At 43.2% G+C, this 18,454-nt stretch overlaps 1 protein-coding gene across 3 annotated transcripts in view; it reads left to right on the forward strand.

Annotated features, from left to right (window-relative positions):
• The window catches only part of FARP1 (FERM, ARH/RhoGEF and pleckstrin domain protein 1), a 284,581-nt gene that overhangs the window by 216,464 nt on the left and 49,663 nt on the right, over window positions 1–18,454 (forward strand). For 2 of the 3 annotated variants that reach the window (XM_036893886.2, XM_036893885.2), the window contains exons 6-13: window positions 3,795–3,892; window positions 5,826–5,940; window positions 6,822–6,969; window positions 9,254–9,349; window positions 10,815–10,978; window positions 11,751–11,819; window positions 14,207–14,282; window positions 15,306–15,555. In XM_036893886.2, coding sequence (XP_036749781.1) covers window positions 3,795–3,892; window positions 5,826–5,940; window positions 6,822–6,969; window positions 9,254–9,349; window positions 10,815–10,978; window positions 11,751–11,819; window positions 14,207–14,282; window positions 15,306–15,555 — 1,016 coding nt within the window. The remainder of the gene's footprint in view (window positions 1–3,794; window positions 3,893–5,825; window positions 5,941–6,821; window positions 6,970–9,253; window positions 9,350–10,814; window positions 10,979–11,750; window positions 11,820–14,206; window positions 14,283–15,305; window positions 15,556–18,454) is intronic. The other variant, XM_036893887.2, reaches the window with a different exon arrangement.

Here is an 18,454-nt window from a genome sequence, read left to right on the forward strand (position 1 = left end):
CCGAAAGGTAATGGGGTGACCACTGATCGCGCAGGCGCCTTTCTGTAGCACAAGGCAGGTAAGGGAGGGTTGGGAGCAGCTCGGTGTGGACGGAGCTTCAGGCGGCAGACGTGTGGACAGGAGCAAGCCTGGCGGAAGCAGGCCTGCAGCCTGGAAGTGCCTGTGGCCCCAGGAATAGCTCTCAGCCCCCAGGCACAGAGGTAGAAGGTGAAGTTGCACTTCACTGTTAAACAGGAAGCTGAATTCCTTTCTATGTGTTAGTCTGCACTAGTGGTCAAACTCTGTCCTGTTGCCACCACGGCCCAGGCTTCTAGAAGGAGAAAAGTACGGATTCTTAGGCGCAGGTGTTAAACAGGGAGCGGTTTGGTTTTCTTATCGCGGAGCTCTGAGTTACTTCTGGTCCCCGTGAGTTCAGGCCCTGCTCTCTGCACAGCCTCCCCTCAGTGGGATCCAGCTTCTACCTGCCCGAGTTCTTCGTGTAGAGGGAGGGGCCCTGTCAGCCCCTGCAGGGGTGCGAGGCCTGCAGAAGTGTTCCCTGTAGGATGGCAGAGAAAGTGTCAGTTACTTTACATTGAATAAGGAGAGAAAGATTAAGGCGCACACCACCTCCACCCCGCCTCGCAAATGAAATGCATCAACACAGAGGACACTTGCAAGACCGGCCTCCCTGGCGGCAAAAGGCCTGGGTAGCCGTGCCGCCATCACCGCCGCCCTCTCTAAGAGCCCACCCTTGCCAGCAAGGAGAGTGGATTCCATTTTGAGCACTTTGTGTTTTCATTGTGTTTCGCAGCTGCGTTTTATTTAGTTTTTTTTTTTTTTTGCTGAGTACGACTTGGCCTTCAGCTCTTGTGAGTTCGGCTGGCATTGCTTCAGTTCATAGCGTGAAAGGTGTGGCTGAAGCTCTAGAGGTAGCATTTTAGCCATCGTGTTCGAATGGCCGCTGTCATTAAGAAAAGTCAACACAGTCTGTACCCAGGAAGGTCGGTCCCTATTACAAGAGCCTCAGAACAGGAAGTGTCCGCATAATTTGGGGCTGTCAGGTTCTCCCTACATCTTCAGAATGGCACCCACCCTCCGAGGACACGTGTGAGCGTCTGGAGCCCAGTGCGACCTCACGGACCCCCGGAGACCATCGCCGCAGGCCCCGCACTTGCCCAGCTCTGGCCGTGGCTCTGTCCCTGAACACATCTCTGTGAATCCAGGTCCCAATTTTGAACTGGTTAATGGTAAAATATTTGGAATGTAATGTTTTTAAAGTGTAATTTTAGTTAAAAAGTAACCACAGAGATAAGAATTTAAAGCCTGTAGCTCTAAGTGTTGGTCTCAAAAGACAATAATCACTGCCTACTCTAGAAAGATGGTTTGTACTGCCTCTTCCCATAGAAACCTGTATGTAGATGTTTTGGTCATTTTTTATTCTCTGCTTTTCTTCCCTTTGACTTTTGAGAGAGAGAAAAAACGAGAACAAGACTGAGCATCAAGGAGATTGGCTTAAGGGTCAACTGATGGATCTGTGGGTGTTTTTTGTTTTGGGGTTTTTGGTTTTTGTTTTGCTGATTGCCCCTGTAGTTTTTTAGTTCTTAATAGAACTTCCTAAATGATTTAAAGGAGATTAGTTTTTCTTTTATAAAAAAGAAAAATTGCTAACATTACAAAATGTCACTGAGCTATACATGTATTATCTTATTTAATTCTTAGGAAAATACCTGTGGTTGGTCTTGTTAAAAGCTCTTTTTTTTTAAGTTAAAAATAACGTTTGGTTATTACAAAAATAATAACTGGGCAGTATAGAAAGTTGGAATATACAGATAAACAAGAGTACGTGTTAAAAATACTGTCCTCCTGTTGTTCAGAAATTACCATTGTTAACACATCCATGTGATATCCTTTCTGTTTTTCTTCTATGCCTATGTATGTACTCCTCATCTCATCTAATACCCTGGCCCCAGTTTCCTAATTCATCCCCCTAAGGTCACCTATATCTGCTCATCTAAAATGAGATTCACTGTAGACCACACACTACATCTGGTCATTGTGTCCCTTGGACTGCTTTTAATGTAGTAGAATCCCTTCTAGTTTTTTTTTCTTCATACCATCTTGAAGAAACTAGACTAGTTGTACTATAAAATACCCTTCCTTCCAAGCTTGTCTGATTCCTTCCTGTGGTACTTACTGTTCAGCTTATTCCTCTATCCTCTGTATTTCCTGAAAACTGGAATGTAGTTCTAAAGGCTTAACAGATATAAGTTAAACATTTTTGACTAGAATCCATCGTGATGTTGTGTGTGCCTATCTCCTGAATGATGCTGAGATCGACCATTGAATTAGGATGGTGACATTCTGATGTTTTCATTGTGGAATCAAATCTTGTTACTTTGTCTCTATGCAAATGTCCAATCTCCTAAATGACTTTTACACAAATTAACCATTCTTACCAGAGTCAATATTTTCCTTAGAGGTTGGGAATGAGGATTTCTTTTCCAATTCTATTTTTCCTATATTATTAGTTGGCATTCTTCTACAGAACTTTGGGTCATCTACTTGGAATATTTGTATGTCCTGAAATGCCCTTCCTACTGGAGAGGCAGCTTACATGCTCTATTTTTTGCTTTGGGTTACTATTTTTCTAATGAAGAATTACTTTAATAGCATCCTTGAATGGTGATACTTTCAGTCTTTCCTGCTTTGTCTTATTTTGGAGTATTGTAATGGACTCGTGAATTTTCATTAATTCATGTGCTTCAATTCACTTTAATTGTTCTGGTTGCTACTCAGGTTGTCACAACTTTGGCAAGTGGATGTCCCTTCAAGATGTTTCTTTTGCCTTATTAATACATTTGTACATTATTACATACTTACTATATTTATTAATACAAACATACATTGTTACAATTATAACGGAAAGCTTTCTGGTATCACAAGATTTTCCAGGCTTACTTTGTACCTTTCCCTACCCAACACCTGGAGTCTACCACTTCTCTAAGGACCTACATCTGTGTCCTTGCAGTGGGAATTGTATGAGAGTCAGAATCTGGTTGCTAAGGATTGTTACTGAGACGACACTGCTTCTAGGCAGGGGGCAACGCTCACACGTACCTTCCTAAGAATTTATGAGTTCAGTTGACATTTTCTAATCAATTTCCCCATTGCACTGTAACTTAATTTCTTTGGCTTATAAATACTTCTTTTTTCTTTCACAAAAGTGTTTACTTGCTTTGTTCTCCAACGTAATGAAAAGAATTTAAATATGACAAATTGATTTTTACAGATCTGGTAACTTAGGCTTTTGGAAGAAGCTAAGTGACTATCACACCGCAAAAAAAAAGACACTCTTGTCTTTCCAATTCCTTTGGCAAAGCTTTTCCTAACCAGAATAAACTACTGTTATTGACTGAGCCATAAAGCCATTTTTTAGTATATTTGACTGATCGGTGAGAAAATTTTTAATGTTTGCTACCCTACAAAACTATATAGGGTGGTAAGTTATAGTCTTAGGTTTTTATGGCTGTGTGTCTCCCTATAAAATCTAATGTGTTACTCGTTGTGTGAAAAGATTACAACATGTCTCCTGGTCCTCTCAGGGAGGTGTGAATATTTACATTGCAGTCAGGAACATGAGCAATTCATTCCAGCCTGGCCAGGCTTACTGTTCCTTGGTTTATACATCTTTCTTTAGTTCCTTGCAGCATGGACAGGTTGCCGGGAGTGAGCCTGACTTTGATGCGGAAGCTCCCCGCCGTGCCCGCGTGACGCCTGTCTGCGCATGCGGCAGCCATCTCTGTTTGTGTTCGCAGGTACCTGTTTGCTCTGCAGGTGAAGCAGGACCTGGCTCAAGGCCGGCTGACGTGTAATGACACCAGCGCTGCTCTCTTAATCTCACACATTGTTCAATGTAAGTTCTGTTGGTTTGCTTTAACTTGTGTCGGAAATAACACAGTGATCTGATGGATAAGGGGGAAAGTCTCATCCACTAAAAACAGTAGTAATGCCTTTGTGTTGTTTCACTGATGGGTGGAATGCCGATGTGTAGAAAACATTCCTAGCTTTATGTACTATGTGTACCCATCAAATATGGACCCATGAATTCTGTGTTCTGGTGTTTGTCTGTCATTTTCAAGGACTAGTGCCTTGAAAATTGTCGCTATGTCAGCTGACTCAAAGAAGCTTAGATGGATGGTGGCCAAGTAGATTAAGCTTGTTCTGTCCTGTTCTTGGATTTAATATTCATCATTGAATATGGCATATTAGCCTGAAGATGTAAAACTGTCCAAGATTTCATTTCTTGTATTCTGTTCTCTAGACTTCAATAAACCAAGACAGCATGCAGATGGACTGAATCATAGTGATACTTGAAAGTAGATATTTTAACTTTCTTAATCCAGACAAGGGATACATTCAATTGTGTTCATTTGGCTTACAGACAACCCACCTAGGCATTTTTTTTTTTTTTGGTCTTGGCCAAGGCAGAATTACTTGAAATGGAGTGCAAACATGTTTCAGGAAGGTAATTATGTATATAGACAAAGGGCAGAATATATAAGCTCGAGTATAAAAAAAACCTGTGCTGTCATATCATTTAAAACTTTCCATCACATGTAGAGTCCATATTATCAGCCCCATCCCATTTGGATAAGTGCCCAGTGAACAAGGTTTGCAAAAAGTGTCATCCTAGTAAGTTAAGAAGTTACCTTAGTCTAATATGAAGAGGTGTTTCTATGGACCATGCTTATCTTCTTATTTTTTGTATATGGGCATTATTGAGTATCTACCAGACTTAGGAAATAATGATTTCACGGCAGCAGGAAGCTAGTGTGATTGATTCTTCCAGTGGCCCAACTGATGCCAGGTATGTTGGTGCTGTTTTGTGCAGAGTGCAAATAATCTCAGTGCAATTTATAGCAACATATAGACCCTATCCTGCATGATTAATGGAGGCACATTGCCCAGAGTGTGACAGGCTGCTTCACAGGACAAAATGAAGGAAGGTTTCATAGCAACTGTTCACTTGCTTTTACTCAAAACAGCTGGCCTCTGGTCATTAGGCTACTGTTTATTAAGCTTGTTACATGGACTTTATGATACAAAGAAAAAGGCATGCTGTCCCAGAGCTATTAAAATGGTATAAACTGAGCTGGAGGTCGTGTGGTTAAGGTAAAATTATCAGTTTAATGCCCTATCCTTTCGATTCAGATTATAGCAAAGTGGGGAGGGCCCTCCATTGAGGTTACTTGAGAAAAATATGCATCCTGTTTCTTGTAAATGAAATATTTATAAGAATGTGCAATCTGAACAGTCATTTCTGACAGCAGTATACAAGAAATTTAATAAACATAATTTTTTTAACCAAATTGGATTATGTACCTTCATACCTATTTATAATTGTCTTTTCTCTACATCATAAAGCATTTTGGGGTTGGCACTATTAATTGTAATAGTTTCAAAAGTTTATTTGGTAAAGTCCTAAAATTCTGAAATTCTTATTTAGAAGTCATAAGGTCATAATCCGCATACCTAGAATTTGCTGCTCAGAACAGAAGCAACCCCTAGTTCGGTGGGGAGTTAAAAAAGCAAACCAGAACGTAGAGGCTAAGGATGGATGATCTGAAGTTATCTTTCCAACTGTTAGAGAGGAGAAAGAGTGGGAACCATCATCCTATGTGGCACGTTTGTTAACTATGTCCTTACATCTGCATCTTCTGCTTTCTAGCCCTTGATTCCCACCAGTTGCGTGAGCCAGCTTCCGGTTTGCTAACTGGGGAACAAGCCACTGGGAACAACTTGTGAAGTATCAATAATATGGTTGGTTTTTCTTTGTTTCTTTGTAGCCGAGATTGGGGATTTTGATGAAGCATCAGACAGAGAGCATTTAGCAAAAAATAAGTACATACCTCAGCAAGATGCACTAGAAGACAAAATCGTGGAATTTCACCATAACCATATGTAAGTTCTCATTGGTTGCTTCACTTCATGCTTCCTTTGAGCTGTTTCGCTCTGTCCATCCAACATACATGGGTACACACACACACACTCATACACTCATTCAGTCACAGAGAGACTATCAGGAAGAGAAACAGAAAAGCTGAGGAAGAAAGCACAGAAGCTCTCGGGAGTGATGCACTCACTCTGGACTCTCAGAATTGCACGTTGCACACTCAAGACTGAGTTCTAGGCCCTTACTTGGTTTCCTGGGATACGGGAGTGGGCCTGAGATTTCAGGACAGCTATGCTTTGCAATAGAAGGCAGACTATAACACCAGTTGACAAATCAGGAAGGAGACATGATATACTAGGGAAAATGTAAGAATGTTTTGAAAATCTAGAACCTTTATAGCATCTCTATTTGGGGTTATTTTTGTTCTTGTCTTTTTTTGTTTTTGACCAGTAAAACACTTTCAAAGGATTCTCCGCACCTGTTTTTGTTTTTATTTATAAGGAAGGTATTTGAGTCCTGGTCATAATATGAAAGTGTTGCCTTGAACTTTGCTGGCAAATTGAGGCCTATTGTAAGTGACTGAAAACTTGTTTTAACATGGTGGTGTTGTGCTTGTCTATGACCTTAAAGGAAACTCTTTAAGAGTCCAAAACTGAGCAAGTGTGAGGTAGACTTTTGGGGTTTGTGTTACACCAGCAAAAGAGCTTTTGTCCCAGCTGCTCGACTTTTGGTTATAATGAATGGGAGGCTGGGGGTCATCTGATCGGGTAGTTCCATTGTTTGTGATGAAATGCCTTTTTATTTCCCAAGAGAAGCTGATTAATCTCAAATTAATAGACACAGGGAATTCAAATCTCCTGGCCTTTCTCCTCCATTTTTGTTTTGTCAGTGGACAAACACCAGCAGAATCAGATTTCCAGCTCCTGGAGATCGCCCGTAGGCTGGAGATGTACGGGATCCGGTTGCACCCGGCTAAGGACAGGGAGGGTACTAAGATCAACTTGGCTGTGGCCAACACGGGGATTCTCGTGTTTCAGGTAAGAGCATTTAGGATACAGCTCGGTTCCCTTGGTGATGGAGGGATCAATTTCCCTGTTGGGTGGGCCAAGGGGAGACCTCCGATGGTGAACATTAAAATGAGGGGAAAACTAACCTCATTTCAGGGCCGCTCTTTCTTTGCAGGCCTTCCACTTTCGATTCTATTTCATTCAGCCTTTTTGTGGCTGGGGAATCCACAGTTACAGATTTGTTTGTGGTTACTGGCTACGTAGGATTACAGCTGCTGTGTCTCTCAGGGGACCTATGCTTGTAGAACACAGTATAATGAAATTGCGATTTCAGACCCCAAAATAAACCGTGTCTTCACACTTGCATGTGATATTCATGTCATCCTGGTTTTGTTGTTGTTGTTGTTGTTGTTGTTTTTACCTATGTCAAGTTTTTTGGTGGTAGGTGTCTTTTTTTACCTAATTTGGGTTTCTTGTTTAAACCTAATTTAGGTTTTACCTAAGTCAGCTTATTTGTGACTTAAGGTATATATATAACTTAAAAAGAAAAGTATAATGAGTACTTTTAAGATATAATAGTTTTATAAATTCATAAAAGCCATGTAGCAGTAATTTTGTAGCAAAACATACATATACTTAAATTGTTACCTGTGTTTTACCTAAGAACATGACGATTTTCAGCATTCTCTTGATCACACCGTTACTGTACTGTTTTATTGATCAGTGATGGTTCCTTAAAAGCTTCACTGCAATATTATTTACATTCAGTAAAAGGCACATATTTAAAGTATGTGCTTTGATTAAGTTCTTATGTGTGTATATCCTGTGAATTCATCAATGAAGTCAAGACAGTGAACACCCAAAGTTTCCTCTGTGCTTTTCTTTTAAACAAAAGTTAGTTATCTATGCTTTGGTTTCTCATGGGTTTGGAGAAAGTGTCTGCCTTTTTTCCTGAAATAGGGTCACATTTCACCCAGCTTTGGGTAAGTATGTACATGACCTGAAACCCTTTTAAGCCAGATTTGGTTACATTTCCCCCTTCATATTTTACTAAAGTAATCCAAGTGATTCTCTGTTCCTGTATCAGATGTTTGCAACGGACACTAATTATCACAGAATCATGTCCCAAGAGGAGCTGAAGTAAGCTTGCAGATGGGATATCGGGAACTGATGTTTGAAAGCAGTGGGTACGAGCAGGTTGCTGCTAACAGCTTTTGACCTGCAAAAATAATGTAGGAGCATCTGATGAGAAAAACCATAGTAAACCAAATGCAATTTTCAGTACTACTGTTAAATTTTAATCAAACCCCTTAAAGATTTCTAAAAATCAGAGAGAGGAAAAGAAATGCCTCACAATTGAATTAATTTGCTTTGATTATGTTTGATACAATCTAAATATTGAGAATTGCTTGGTAATTTAATCATGTACAAAGGCTGTATCTTGGAATTAATCTTCTTGCCAGTACCTAATTGCTTCATTCTTACCAATTTAAATGAATGGCTCTGGTATGCAGGGGCTCAAGAGGCATTCTGATTTCAGTTGAGATGACAGGACAGATGGCAGCTGGTATCTGGTAACTCCCCATTTTTTCTCCAACACCTGCCTGACTATAAGGGATGAGGATGTGTGAATCCCTCCTGGAGACCATTCTCCGGCCCAGAGGATACCCCACAAGCCCACGCTCCCCTCCCTATCCTGCTTTGTGCTATTGGAAACCTGATGGGCACAGGAGCCAGACAGGTGTGAACGCGGGACGTTGACTGCTGACCTGCTGTGTTGATTCTGTGGATATGAACAATAGCTGCTGGCTTAGGCACATGCTGTAGAATCTCATTCTGCCACATGAACTGTGATTTTGGACAAATTAAAATATATTCATGCTGTAGTTTCACATGTGTCAAATGAAGATAATAAATCCATCTCACTGGGTTTTATGTAAGGTTTGATAAGATAAGGTTTGTAAAGTCCTTGGGACAGTACCTGGCATTCTCTAAGTGATGGTTGCTAATTATTGTTGTGGTTGTCATGGTTTTTATTTTTATGTATCTTTCTTTCTGTCATTTCCTTGGCCAGCCTCTTCTGTCCCTGAAGGCAGACTTACTTTGAATGCCAAATCATCTAATTAGTGAAAAATAACGATTCGGGAGCAAGAATCACCCCACAACCACAGATCCTGTGAATTCTCAGCAGAAGGCATTTTTACCAAGCAGTCAAAAATCAGTGCTCGCTCCACCTCCTCAAAGCAAAGTAAACCGACTCCCATGTTGCTTATTATGCATTTCCTCACTCACCGGCTCATACATCTCTTCTTAGGGTTTCACTAAGATCAATGCCTTCAACTGGGCGAAGGTACGGAAGCTGAGCTTCAAGAGGAAGCGCTTTCTCATCAAGCTCCGCCCAGATGCCAATGTAAGTGGCTCACAGGAGCCAAGGGATACCGGCTGAGCAGCCCTGGGAGTCCTGGGCTCGGGGGGCCATGCTAGGGCACAGGCCGAAACTGTGGCCAGTGGCTGCTTGGTGTCTGAGTGTCTGCATGGAGAGAGGCATCTGAATGCTCAGTAACAAAAGCTGTCATCTCCGTAGACAGCAAAGAACATGCAGCACAATGTCTGGATGGGGAGAGGGTGATTCACCTGTACAGACACAGGCAGCCCCTCCCAACAGACAACCTGAGCTTTGCAGTTGCCACATCTCCAGCCTCTGGGCTACCTTGAGACCCCATTTGACACTGTGCTGCATTCCAGGCATGCCCTTGCCCAGACAGCAACAGTCTTCAGCCCTCGAGTCCCTGCTCTTGACCCCAAACCTCTGACAGTACATTCTCACAAGCTAAGCAGGTCCTCCCTGCTTCCTGCAGAACCCAAAAGATGTCATTTACATTGGGACTGGGTCAAGGAAGAAAGAGCAGCATTTTCTTCATCTGCTGGAAATGGCGATGGGCGAGGTGGATGAGAAATCCCTGGTGTCTCCAACCAGAACTTGGAGTGTTTTTTCCCATGGAAAAAAAAGATTATAAATGGCAGTCTAGGCTTGCATTTGAGCTACAGTATGGATTAAATAGGCTTTTATGACCTGACCTGGGAAGCAGGCACCCATTATAAATTGCTTGCTATGGGAAAATACTCTTTTGAGTTCCAAAAGGCTAGCTTAGAAATGAAGAATTGCCACACAGCTTGTTTTAAGTGGAGAATGCCTGGAACTGTAGGATCCCCAAAATAGTGGGTGCTGCTGGGAATGTTAAGGACTGTGGTTACTTTTGTTTACATAATATGGCCACTTAAGTTGGGAGCATTCAGTCTGGAAATAGAAAAGTATAATATCCCCTTCCCAGAATCAAGGGACATAAATATTTCAGCCTTCAGTAACGCTTTTATGCTCACCAAAAATGTTCATTTCCTGTATGCCTCGGGGCATCTGGAAGCTTGAGTCATATACTTTTGATAGAAAAAAGACTTAAGACCAATATTCAAAGTGGACAGTGAAGGAGAAAACAGAAAGAAGAATTGTTTCAGTTATTTTAAGGAGGCAAAAAAGGAATTTCAGTACTTGGATTATTTTTTGTTGTTTTTTAAGAAGGAAATGGAAGCCAAGTAAACACAATTTGCTTACAAATTCTGTCAAAAGAAATGTACTGACTTCTGCGGAATACCTGTTTTCTGTAGTTCCTTTAAAGAATTCTGGGAGGAGAAAATTATTGAATTGACTATATTTTGTCATTAGGAAAAACTATATTTTACTCAGTATGTGAATTCATAGTCATGCTGTAATAAAATATACAGCTGAAATTTATTGAACGAATTTCTTTTCTGTCACTTTTCTCATTTTTCAACCCACCTGTAGTAATAAAAACCAAAGTGATATTTTCTTCTTCTAGAGCTCGTACCAGGATACCTTGGAATTCCTAATGGTCAGTCGGGATTTTTGCAAGTCTTTCTGGAAAATCTGTGTGGAACATCATGCCTTTTTTAGACTTTTTGAAGAGCCCAAACCAAAGCCAAAGCCTGTTCTCTTTAGTCGAGGGTCATCATTTCGGTTCAGGTAAGGATTCCAGCTCACACCTCTCCATGTACCATGTGAACATTTTTCCCATGACTTTCCTTTTCTTACTCCCTTTTGGAGCTGCTGTTCTGCCCAGTGAGGAGACAAGGTGGAGGTGCGCGGCCAGAACTGATGGCTGCTGGGTGTTTGCTCAGTCTTCCCAGCAGGCACCAGGCAAACCCTTGCTGGGTTCTGCTTGAACACAGTGGTTAGTTAGCCATGAGGTGGTCTACCTGCCACTCAACTCTTTAACGGGACTCTGTAATTCAGAGAGGATTTCCTCTGTTGAAGCAAAAATGTCTCGTTAACATTTAGTATAGTTTCACAGAATGCTATGCCGACTTGCCCATCATGGGTTCACTTTTTCACTCATTCTTTCAGCAAATATGTGTCTACTGCATGTAAAATCCTGTTCTAGGCCCTGTGTTCTAGGCCAATGTATTAATTGAAAATATATGCTGAACAGAATTATCCCTACCATCACGAAGCATGGTAGGTAGATTCTCGGGATGGTTGTACAATAACCCACCACAAAATTATTAAGTGGTTTAGTTAACTGAACGTTTTCTGATGTTATAAGGGAAATATCAGGGACAAAGTGGACACAAAAGCACAGTTCTATTCGGATTGCTTTTATTCCTGCTTGCTGAGAAAATCCTAACATGCCCCAGTTATGGAAGGAGGGGATGTAAAGGTGATGAGTGTGGTATGTTTACTTAAATGAGGACACTGTGGTGTCTTCTCCCCTTTCCTCTCGTCATCTCTGCTTTAGTGGACGGACTCAGAAGCAGGTTCTCGACTATGTTAAAGAAGGAGGACATAAGAAAGTGCAGTTTGAAAGGTAAGAGAAACTTCAATGCTACTTCCAGTTTGAGAAGAGTCACTGCCTCCAGGTAAAATGCATGGCAGCTGAACATCCCTTCACCCAGACCTGAGGAGTTATGGAATTGCTGCTCCATGGTCTGCCTCAGCCAGTTTGGCCTTAGACAGGGACATTTGAGGGTTGGGGGCACTCCTCAATGGTAAGATGAGATGAAAATAGAGTAAAAGGTCAAGTGAGGAAAAAGAAAAAGTGGCAGAAGGCAGGGATGGAAGAGGAACAGAGGACAGCGGGGTAAAGCACTGCAATCACAGGTACAGTTGACCCTTGAACAATGCAGGGGTTGGGGTACCAACTCCCCATGGAGTCAAAAATCCATGTATAACTTTTGACTTCCCTCAGAACTTAACTACTGATAGCCTACTGTTGCCTGGAAGCCTTACTGATAATATCAACAGTCAATTAACACATATTTTGTGTGTTATGTGTATTGTATTCTTATGACAAAGCAAGCCAGAGAAAATAGAGTTTTTTTTCAGCTTGTTGCAAATCTCCAAAAAAACTTTCCAATGTATTAATTGAAAAAATCTACGTATAAGTGCACCCCTTAGCCCCCTACCCTGCACAATTCAAACCTGTGCTCTTCAAGGCCAGCTGTATTTCCATAAACTTATTAAAATTTGCACGAGAAGAAATAGGATTTGTGGTGGTGGTTGTTAGCAAATGTGTATAGCTCTTAATTACATGCCGGGCACTGTTCAAAGCTCTTTACATATATTAACTCATGACGTCATACCAGCTCTGTGAGGTCAGCACTATTTTTATTCCCTTTGTAAAGATGGAGACACTGCAGCTCAGAGAGGCTGAGTAATAACCCAGTTCTTAGTAAGTGAGCCCTAGTCAGCTGCTGTGGAGCCCAATGCTGTTACACACTGTGCTCCACCCCGAGAGGGAGAAGCAGAGACTCCAACGGGCTCAGATAAAAGTGCCAAGGACTGTTTAGTGTATATGGAGTTTTTAAAAATAGATATTTTTTCATTTCAATACATTTAAAAATTACAGTAAAGTACAAAGAATACAACAAATACCCATACTCACACTACTTAGAATGTACTACTAACATTTTAATATACCCCTTTCTGGGTGTTTTTTTCTTATAATATGTAGCTACTGTTATTACAGACCTGGCCAAACCCCCTTAACCAACAGGTTTTGTTATTTCCCTTTTCCCCTCCCCAGAGGCAAGAGCTGCCAAATTCATGTTACTTCTATTATACATATTCATGCATCCAAAAAGAGTGTGTATGATTGCTCTGGGATGTGCTGCTTCAGTTACATAGGCAGTATTACATTACACTGTGTGTAATTCTGCGTCTTGCTTTTTAAACCCTACCCTGATTTTGAGATCTGTTGTCTTACGGTATTATCAAAGTATTACATTTTATTTAGCTGTTTGAGCTCTCTTGGTAAACATTCAGGTTGTTTGGTGTTTTGTTGTCCTTTTGCTGAAACAACCTGCTGCTGGGACCATCCTTGTGTATTTCCCCTGATGCAGATCTGGGGTCATTGCTCCCTCCCTGTACCCAGAAACATAACGATCTGAAGGTTATTTGCCTGCTTATCTAGATGTAACAAACCCCATCATTTTCTTGATGATCCACAGTTAATCTTCTGAGAATCATGAGTAGTGGCCCAGGTCTCTCTTTGATTCAGAAAGTGGCTACTGCATAGCTTTTGGTGTATTTGGAGTATTTTAAAGAAAAGCTGGATGTATGTTGGAATTTGATCTCTATATTTACACAGTTCCATGCATTTGAGTATCTGAAATTTTTCTAATGCTTTTTCACTGGGGAAGGAAGAAACCTGCAGACTAAGGAAGGGAAAAGATGCAGGAGAGGTGTAGTAACATGAAGGCCAGTCCCTCCTACTGTGAGTCCACAAATTCATTCACAGGGTGGGCCTTCTCCTCTGAACTCGGCACTGTGAAAGAGCTGATTAGTGGTAATTGCCTATATTTTAGAACTGATCTAGAAAATCATTACCCAAAGACACAAACTGATTTTGTACTGTTAGTCCATAGAATGCAATTCAGAGCATACGTGGGCCCAGCCAACTGTTCCCTCCCAGTGACCTTACCCATAATGAGGAAGTTGGTGCTCAGTCACTAGTGTTCCTAACCATCTGCACCACTCAAACAGGAGGAGCGCAGGGGATTGCTGAGAATTTGACCAAGGTTGCAGTAACCCCTGAACCCTACAAAGTTGAAAAGATGAGTCTGTTTCCAGGGAGCATTTACACAAACTCATTGGGTGCCTTCATTATCAAGGAGGGGTCTAATGCTGTTATTTTTCATTTAAAAAAAAAAAAACCCTCATCTAACTTTAGCTGTCTTACGTGATTTCTCCCAGGAAACACAGCAAGATTCATTCCATCGGAAGCCTTGATCCGCAGCCTGCAGAGCTGAATCCAGAAGTGCCAAAACAAGTCAGTAATGGTGGTAAACTACCAGACCCGTTTTCCACTCAACTTCCTTTGCTAAATACTGTGGTTCATAGTATGTTTCTGAGTTCTTACCTTCACCTTTGGGGCTTTTTTTAATAGAGCAGAGTCTCGTTGTGTGCCCTAGTGGACACAGGCTTGTGCACCCATTCGGGGCTCAGCAAGCCCGGACTGTGTGGCCCGTTTTAGCTGACTGCCCAGCGTCTGTTGCCTGCTCTTGCCACAGCAAAGTCCGCTCTGTCGGCTTGACCTCAGCTCGGGTGGGACCACCCCCAGGAGCTGGTAGAGCTGAGCCCACCCTCCAGCTGAATGGGTGCTGGTGCGCTCGTGTGAAAAGAACAAGACCTGGTTTGCAGCTGGTGGGCGTAGCTCCTGCTCTGTGCCAAGGGCAGAGCCGGGGGTGGCGAGTTCCCAGGGCTCTCGTTGCAGGGCAGTGACCACACTTGGCAACAAGACACGTTGTCACTCCCTCTTTCTCAGAGGGCGGCAAGAGCTCACTTTCCCTGGAATCGGTTGCTGGATGTGTTTTCAGGGTTTTCTCTACAAGAGAGTAAGAACTCCATTGGGGAAGAACATGAAAGAGAGTTCATCATGTGAATTTTAGAAAAAGCCCTTAACCTGTCCATTCTGCACTTAGAAATATAAGCAATTCCCGTGTTGTCATTTGTCTGAAATCCGTGTCAACCAGCCTTCCTGGGTCCGTGTGCGTTTTCTTCCTCTCCCTGCTGCCCTCCCTGGGAAGCCCCCTGTGGGCTACAGGGACGCTCCTGTCCCGTAGAAACTCGGGACGTGCGATGCCGGGCTGGGGGCCTAGAAAGCAGAGACCGCGCCGCCCGGTGCTGCTGGGGCCCCTGCAGCGGCCGCTCCCGCGCCCCGGGGGCCGCCCTTTCGGCTGCCTGCAGCCTGGGGAGGTGTTACTAAGTGAGACTGGTGCCTCCTTTCGTGGGCGCTGGTGTGAGCCTCCCCCTTTTCTCCTCCCCTCTCCCTGCCCCGGCCCCCGCCCTGCAGGCCCAGCAGAGTGCCAGCCTCACACCCGGAGAAGGTGCCGAGTCCCCCGGGGCCCAGGGCGGCCAGCCAGGACAGGAACTGAAAGCTGCCTCCGAGGAGTGTGGGCGGCCGCAGAGCCCCTCTCTGCCGAAGAGCCCCGCGGGTAACAAGAAGGCGGATGGAGCCGTCCAGGCGCCGGCCGAGGAAGAGGAGGAGGTCGTTAAGGATAGGACCCAGCAGAATAGAGCCCAGCCCCCGCAGCCAAGCACAGGTCCAGCATCCAGGGCTGCTAACGGCAGCAGCGCTTCCATACCTTTCATTGACTGCAGCGATGTAGATAGCGAGTGCGGGCTTCCCCGCGAGCCAGCGTCCCAGGCAACAAATGACAACTATGAGGGTGATTTGACCAGTGGTGTGTATCTGCTCTCTGGGGACGAGAGGCAGATAGAGGCTAGGTGCAGGGATTCCCCTCCCTCTGCAAAGTACTCCCGGCCACCTTCCAGAGAATTCCTTGATGACGATTCTGCAGACATAACCTTTGATTTGAGTGGGAGCCCTAGACTCCCAAGACATAGCTCTCTGTTAAGTGAGATGTTCAAGGGCTCAGGCGGTCCCAGTCCCGTGGCCACCCCATTGTCTCCCAGCAGCAGAAGTTCAAGTCCAAATATGAGTTGGGACAGAACTGGGTCTCAAGGGTATGTTTCTGAAAATGGGCATGAGCACAGAGAGAGAAGTGTGGGAGAAGATATTCTCCCAAGCTGTGGTCCTTGTTATGAAAACTCTTCCCCCATCTTGCAAAGGCCCTACTTACGGAATCTTCCCAGTAGATATAATAAGTCAGAGACGGACCCCCTCATCCTTAGCCAGGTAGCATCAACCTCAGAGGCCATGGACGGGCTTGATGGTCTTGAGAAGGGAGGGCTGGCCAGCCTGGCTGCTCAGGAAGGTGGAGCGCTGGCCAATGGTGCACCTCTCGTGGGTCCGACCTCCACGATCCCGGTCATGCGGTCGGCGTGTGCCAGTAGCATGGCCGAGCAGCTGGCACCCCTGCAGATGACCGAGGGCTCCACCAGCAGTGGGACTGAATCCAGCGATTCAGACTCTGACGTGGTGGCCCCTTTGGGCCAGCCCCTCGTGTTTGGTAATCCGGCAGTGCTGAGCTCCCCCTTCCTGCCAAGGAATAAGAAGTCCTTAGGTGGCCTGCATGTGGCCGAGGAGAAAGACGGGGATGAGTGAGGAGACCAGCTGAAGGTCTGCAAGTGTTGGGGATCTGGAGTCGTGAGCCCAGGGATTCGGTGGTGATTCCCTGATCACATTAGTTTTTAATCAACTTTTGTTGGAGGGAGTGTTGGACAGGCACGTGTCTGGATAGGGGTTGCCTGACTTCTAAAATCTTTAAGAAAAACTTCACACAGTGGCTTGCTTTCCAGAAAAGGTGGACAAGACAAATAGCAAGACATAATGGCAAGTTACCAGGAACTTGTTTTCCTGATTGAAGGCTAGGAAGAAATACTTTATTATGAAATTGATCATGTGCATAGAAGTGTATTGCATTTATGTGGAAATTTTCTGTGCATGTTCAGTTCCGTATGCAGATCACGACCTGATTGGTTGGTTGGACTGAAGTATCACTGAGACCCCAGGAAAGGTGTTGGTTTTACTTTTTTTCCTCTTCTTTAAAAGGAGGACTGCTTCTCTGTGCCTCATAAACTGAGGAATTGACAAAATTCAAGGCTGAACGTTAGTTGATTTCTAGTTGAGATCAAGTGTTGGTGAAATCTTAGTCAAGAATGATTGAGTGTTTTCATGGGAAGAATTTAGAGTGACTCCTTCTTTCCAGACTTCATATGAAATTTAAGGTCATGCAGTGGAGCTGTAATTTATGGGCATGCTGGTTTAGTTTGAGTTTTCATCAGTGGGTCAAACTGTTAACTATGTTTTAAGAAGCTGTAAGTCTAGCTGTCCGAATCTCTTAAGGGAGATGCAGAAATGCTACTGAGGATGATGCCCAAGGAGGTGAGACCTCACAGTGGCCACTGTTGTCACCAGGGCAGCAAAATAAATGCCTGCCTTTGAGTCATTGCATGTCACAGAGAAGGACCATTTTCCAGCGTCATTGCCCGTGATTGGTTTTTATATCCATTCTTAACATTCACACTCTTGTAAACAGTGTCTTCCCTTGGGAAGTGGCTTCTAGATGTTTCTCTGCAGGAAAAAAGAAAAGTGTAAATAATGAAAAGTTACATCTCTCTTTAAATCTTGCCCACCTGTGTCAGTGCCTTGTACCAGCGTTCCTGCATTTTAGGTCAAAGAGTCTTGGTTTAAACATGCTTGTTTTTCGGCCTTGGCTGCACATTGGAATCACCTAGGACATTTTAAAAATTAGTAATGCCTGGATTCAGACCCTAGAAATTTTTATCTTACTGGTCTGCATCACTTCTCAGCTAGACACAGTTGCCTTCTAGAATCTAATGGAATGTGTTGAAAGGGTTAGCTGAATTTTTGGCTTGCTAGCAGAGTAAGGAAAGCATCACAAATGAAATGCTTTTTCTTAATGCCTCTTATTTGGTATTTTTCAGTGTTTGGTACATTTTTTTAAAAGATGAATCGTGTGATCAAATTTTTAGATCCTCAGTAACCACAACATTATTGAAGAGTTGTAGCAGTGACATATCCCTGATATGCCACCGTGGCAGTGGCCTTGCTGAACTGATCATGTGACTTTATCACAAGGAAATAGCTAAGCCTGTTTAGAAAATGGAGTAGAATTTGGCAGCGGTGTGTAACAAATACAAGTACTGATGGACCCTGTGGTTCACAAGTGATTATCTGTCCACATAAATGTCGACAAGTTGGTCTTAAAGATTCTGGAAACTTAATCCATTTTTATACAAATTTCTTTGTGATGTTCTTAGTCATTTGATTCAGTGCATGGTTAATGAATCAAACTGATTATTGGATAGTTTGAAAGATGTTCATTGAAGTAGTCTATGTATATCTTGCTTTAGATTTGTATGTTTTAACAGAGTCACAGAATTTTAAAACTAGAAGGGACCTGAGATGTCATCAAGGGTAAACCTTCATTTTATGGACGGGAAACCTTGTTGTGACCAAGTTGAACTTTCACATAGTCATACAGCGATTACACGGCCAGACTGAAACCAGAGCCG

This window comes from Manis pentadactyla, chromosome 17 (assembly GCF_030020395.1).
Source record: "Manis pentadactyla isolate mManPen7 chromosome 17, mManPen7.hap1, whole genome shotgun sequence".
Taxonomy (NCBI): domain Eukaryota; kingdom Metazoa; phylum Chordata; class Mammalia; order Pholidota; family Manidae; genus Manis; species Manis pentadactyla.